Here is a 6,000-nt window from a genome sequence, read left to right as displayed (position 1 = left end):
ATGAATAATAATTTAATAGAATTACACATATCACTGAAGTTCAAATGGAAGGCTATTATGGTGAATATAAATATTAGATCTTTACCCAGATATAATGTAACAATTAAAGGGACACCCCACTATATTATAATGCCCCTTTTCCATCCACCCTGGTTTTTATATTATCCTCTATTCTCTGTGACATAACCATATGTGTGAATGTGACAGCACGTAATGAAGCTATTCCTGCACATGCATGCAGACATAACATGACTGTGCTGATTCCAAGTAAGCAAGGTGCCTCAGCCTGTGCCCTGCCCATCCATCCAGCTCTCAGACAGGCTGTTACCTGGGAGCTGCCTCTTCATCCTCACTCCCCTCCTCCTCCTCCTCCTGGAGAGCCACGTGATCCTACATCTGCCAGAGAAGAAGAAAAGGAGAGAATGAGAGCACACAAGGGAATGGGAGCTCTTTCATCCTCATCCAGGATCAGCACCACAGCACTGGAGAGCCTCATCAAGTGCAGCAGCATCTTCTAGCCTCAGACCTGTTGTAGTGTCTTGCATTGCTCACAGTAGAACAGACTTGGAAACAACTTTTGGCAGCCCCCCTCCCCTTCCCCAGCCCTGCAATTAATGACATTGTCAGGGAAGAGCCATGCTTGACAAGTGGATGTCTTTTTGTCAGGGGAGATCAGGCTGTGGGGGTTGATCTTCTGGACAAATTTGAGACTTCTCAACTCCTTGCTGCTCCTTTGTGCACCCATCTTCCATCCACACTGTGCAGCCAGGCGTGCATGGATTAGTTGCTAGGAAGATGCCTGTAATGAAAGGCTTGCTGGCCCCACAAAACACTTTCTTGGATACTATAGCTACTAGATTCGACGGAACCCGTAAGTGATCTTCTAGATTCTGCATGATACTTATAATCCCACCCTTTCCCTATGCATGCATCTATAGATCCCATTATGTAGCATGCCAGCCTGTGGAGCACTTCTCTGCCTCCTAACTGTAGAGAACCTGCCTTTTGTTTAATGCCAGCTAACAAATGAACATTGCTAAGCCCTGTTAATGCCACTAATTCAGAAGTTTTATTCCAGTTCTTAAAGAAATGGCTATTTTCTACATCACTTGTGACCTGGTGACACCTTTCATTTGCCTTTACAGTGAATGTCACATGTCCCATAGTGATATCTTTTTGTCATCACATCCCATTGTAGTAAACTGTAGTGACTATTTTTTCCTCTTTGGTCTGTAGTAGAAACCCAATCTCCTCTAGTGCATACAATATTTAGGATGACTTGTTTAACCCCTACTATGCCCATAGTGAGTGTTCACACAAACCAGAGGTTTCTAGAAGCATGTCTGGGTATGGCAAGATATGACCAAAGGATATTATGTATACCAGTACAAGGCTATGTCTTCTATTTTGCTGAAAACATTGGATGGCAGAATAATCTTTATTATTTGAAAGGGAATTACCTTGTTTTGCATAAAACTTCCTTTGTACTTATATACATAATAAGAAAACAATTTTGCTTTGTAACTAAATTTATTCCAGTTTTCCATCGTAATTACTGTACAACATTAGTTCTTAGCTTGAACAGATTCTTGATCAAATCCATATTTATGTGTCTGGTCTTTTGCCCTAGGGCTGGTCACATGCCCACAATTGTAGAAAAGTACATCAATGCACGCAGCCGGTTAAACTATTTTACTTCTACCTACTACTCCAGGGACCTCTCAGTATCCAGCTGGTTAGCAGATATTGCAATTCAATTATTGAAGCAATGATATAGCTTGGAAATGTGATAAATGTGGATATTACAAACTAGATCAAACAGATTTATTTGACCCTATATTACATGGGGGTCAAGCAAGGAGAGTGCACATTCTGTAGATAGTATCATGTTATGTTCAGTTTCATTTCCAAGTAATCCCTTTCTCATGTTCTGTGGTTATTTCCTTTCAAGCTGTTAAATTCAGCACCATGGATAGAGTAGACTCTCATTCCCATAGTGTAGATAGCAATGCCTGCCTGACTGGGCACATTGACTGCACACTAGAGTCATGAAAGGCAGTAAGAAAGCTGATTTATTTCAACAAATGAGTAACCACAAGCCATTAGAACAAATATAGTACTGCTTCACCCCTCTGCTCATGTCCCTGAAACAGATTGCATAAGGAAATGATCAACTTATCCTGAGATATCCTGAATACACATAACTCCCCAGGAAGCTGAGCTGTATGAAAATCACATGAAAATCTGACTTTGTCTAGTTTATCTAGCAAACATTTTCAAATAGGTTCTTGTGTGTTCTGGGCTTAAACAAATCACTGTCTGAAGATGAAGAACTGGCCAATATACATACAATTCCTAGGTCCTAGAGGTTGCATGCATAATCTAAATGTCTTGTAGATGGCAAGGTTGGCTTTCCTGTCATTTCATTCTTTACAGATTAATAATCTGATGGGTTGGATACATTTGTTTGCTCTGCGATCAAGCCAAATGACTGGGGTATGATTGCCTGCAGATAGAGTTAAACAAAGAAATGACAAATCTTAGTGATTTATTCATGTGTAAAGCCTCAACTTTAAATGAAACAGGGCCAGAGGGAAAATAGATTAAAATGCAAAAGAATTGTGAATTGGATAGAGAGGGATGTGTTAAGGGGGCTCATCATTCTGCTTGGAACTTTGCATCACTGTGTACATAGATTGATTTTTGTTTCCTTGAAAATTAGGACTCATAGACTTGTCTAGAGAGATTCACCAGGCCAAGGATAAGATATGACAGCTGGGGGCAGTGTTGAAAAGATGTTGCTATTCTTCTGACATGTAGTGCATCCGCAGCTGCCTTTTGCATGGAGAACTATGGCCTTATGAGTACTATGACTATTACTTGACTTGACTATTATTATTACTATGGCTCGACTATTTCTAGTAATAAAGTCACAAAGCAGACACTTTCCATTCACACTGCCAGCATACATGATCCAATTGAAGACAATTGGCTTCTTGCTCTGACCCTAGGCACACTAGTCATACACTGCTACAATGTGTCTCATAAAACATGTGTCAGTTTGATGTATAAGACAGAATTGCCCCTTTTATTCACAGTTATGTGTGGGCTACATGGTTTATTCTGTATTCAGATAAGCAACATAAATAATGGATGTTTTTGCATTTCATAAACTGGTAACAAGAATAAATATGGAAAACACCCACATTGCATCAACAAACCTTGCTAACCATTAAGGGTTAACTACGTCTCTGCTATTTACAGTCGTTTTGTAATGTCTGATTTGCCTGGACAATCTCCGGAAAAGTGTTTGCATAAAGATCTTGCTTGTGATCAGAGTGAAAGGTAACTTCGCTTTTGCGAAATAATCATAATAACTAAATAACTAAATAGTCAGGCAAGGACATATTGTAATTATCTTAGTAGAAAAACAGGAGATGATTATTGTTTACTAAATCCAAGTGATAGTCAAAATAATTAGGTGGGCTTCAAAAAAGTCAAAGGTTTTTTTTTTAATTAATCCCCCAGACCCGCATGCCACATGCACACTTGGCAGCCTAGACTTACTTCTAGCACAAAGACTTGTTTCAGTAATATGTGTTGAATAACTATGTGTTATAAGTTACTTTAGGCCAGAAGCACATCTGCTGTATTATTCCAGTTAATGGAATTAACAAAATCTCTTTTACATAGCACAGATTTTCTTCATCCAAATCATGTCAGTTCTCTTCTATGGATATGATTCAGATTTTTCTATATTTTTGTGTTATCTCCTCCATTTACCTATGAAAAAACCTCCTCTAAAGTGTCAAAATGAGCAGAGAAGAGTCATATTTGCCTGAGATGAGTCAAGTCACTTTAGATGCTTCTATCCTCAGTTTTGTAGCATCTAGATATATGCTTTTGGTGTGATGTTAAAGATAAGAATCCCCTGCAACCTCTAACCTTGACTCATCTCTCTGTTCTCTATTTTTGTTCACTTGACTTCAGAGGAAATTTGGAGATTTTTTTTATAGGTAAACAGGAGACAATTCACATATAATAGGGAATTTTAGAAAGGACATTTCCAATCCTCCCTGAGGGAGCTAGTAGTTTAATGGGCTAAAATCTGTTGACAGAGAACTTAAAAATCTCTCTTGTCTTGTGGATTTTTTCTGTGGTCGTTAACCCAGATCCTAATGTGCTTTCCCCATAAAGATCCGCATTATGCACAATTGGCCATCTCTTGCTCTGTAACTAATATAGTGGATCTGTGACAGGTGTTTGTCTATATTTACCTCTCCGAAGGTTAAGATTGCTCCATACTGACTTCATACAGTGGAAATCTTGGCACCAACCTAAAATTTCCATTCCTGTTAAACATAAATTCATATTATCTCATGAAGTTGTTGCTCTTTTATGATTGACACCTCAAACAATAACATCTGTGTTTTGCATGAATTGAAAACACAATCTATATTGTACTTAACATACATATTTATTAAGGTGCCATCTGTGCCTCGGTAAATAAGATACTCTATGCTAAGTCTTTGTATGCTTTTTCGATTGTTTTGATCATAATATTATGTACAGGAGCTTAGTGATAAGGTTATGTATCACATGTAACATGTCTCTCTATGTATTTGATTCTACGTTTTATATTTATGTCTGTATTTTGCATGCATACAACGCCTAAATCTCTGACAGGGATTATGCATACAGCTTATGAGCAATTTCCATTTCTAGTCTGGTGCCTAGAGAATTGTACATATGCCGTAGGCTCTTATCCTTTGTAGTTCTCCAGTGTGTGGGTTCTCCAGAGATGTACGGGAAGGGATGGGGTTTACAAATCTGTTCTGGGAAAATCTAAGCACAGAGTAAATACATATAGTCAGATTTAGACATTGCTGTACTGTGTTTCTACCAATAGCTCTTTTATGCTACTGCCAATTAGGTTTAGAAATACGAGCTTGGCAGCAAACCATGTGAAGGCTTGGGGCATGGGTTATATAAGCCATCATGTTGTAGTGTAGATGCCATCGGAAGACAAAGTTTCTCATCTGCATAGGCTGCAGAAAGAATGAGTGGCAGCTTGCAATGTGACCTTTCAACCTTACTCAGAATGAAGGCATCTGATACCGAACCCTTTTTCTTTATAGTTTCTCAGTTTGCCCCTAGAATGGAAACAAGATGTATTATTCTCCATAGCTTATATCTATGACAAAATCTGCAGGGGAATATAGAAGGAAGATATTTAGTAAGAACGACTTCCCCATGCTGTGCAACAAGTAGTGTGAGCATGAAACCATCCAATACTAGCCGGCTCTGCTCATTTAGCACATTACAGTAGCAAGCCGCTAACTGATAGGATTGTGAAAAATGAAGTCTTTGCAACCATAATTAGTAGGGGGAGGACAGATGGCAAAATTAGACATGTTAATCAAATCCACCTAGTTTACTGAGGATTATTCAATATCGTGAGCTTTAATAAAGCCAGAAATTCCTTTCGCTGCTGCCAGAGCAATGGTCGCTTTTGACTGGTAAAAGCCGTTTCTTAAGAACAAATATTAAGAATATTTTTTAGCTTTTTTTTAAATATGTGGTTGCCTAGAACAGCTAGCACTTCTATTGCTATGCAGTGCAGCAAAGGAACAAGAATTTTGAGAATGAACAGCCTTTGGATGAAAATAATTTTGTATAATACTTCACATTCACACTGTTCTAGCTTCTAGGGGGCTGCTCTTCTGTACAGTGGATAGTACACAGGCCTATTGATTGAAACATGAAAATGTGGGTTCTGCCCTAAGAGGTACTTAGGAACTTATGTAAAACTTATATACCATTTCAATATGTATTTATAATATTTTGTGCTACGGTTGTATTTTGTGGTAGAAAATTTGGTTGCCCTTAGATAGAGAGCCTGAGGGCTACATGCAGAACCGGCCCTCAGACTCATAAGCTGTATGCATATGCATAATATGCTGTATGTATAATCCCTGTCAGCATCGGGTATACCTGGGC

General features: G+C 38.6%; 1 protein-coding gene across 2 annotated transcripts in view; it reads left to right on the top strand.

The window, feature by feature from the left end:
* Nucleotides 1–295: 295 nt before the first annotated feature.
* LOC140075413 (voltage-gated delayed rectifier potassium channel KCNH8-like) overlaps nucleotides 296–6,000 on the top strand; it is a 326,146-nt gene continuing 320,441 nt past the window's right edge. The window contains exon 1 of one of the 2 annotated variants that reach the window (XM_072121262.1): nucleotides 296–871. In XM_072121262.1, coding sequence (XP_071977363.1) covers nucleotides 796–871 — 76 coding nt within the window. In that variant the 5' untranslated portion in view covers nucleotides 296–795. The remainder of the gene's footprint in view (nucleotides 872–6,000) is intronic. The other variant, XM_072121261.1, reaches the window with a different exon arrangement.

This window comes from Engystomops pustulosus, chromosome 8 (assembly GCF_040894005.1).
Source record: "Engystomops pustulosus chromosome 8, aEngPut4.maternal, whole genome shotgun sequence".
Taxonomy (NCBI): domain Eukaryota; kingdom Metazoa; phylum Chordata; class Amphibia; order Anura; family Leptodactylidae; genus Engystomops; species Engystomops pustulosus.
The sequence above is the reverse complement of the archived record's forward strand: the minus strand, read 5'-3'. Positions and strand labels throughout refer to the sequence as shown.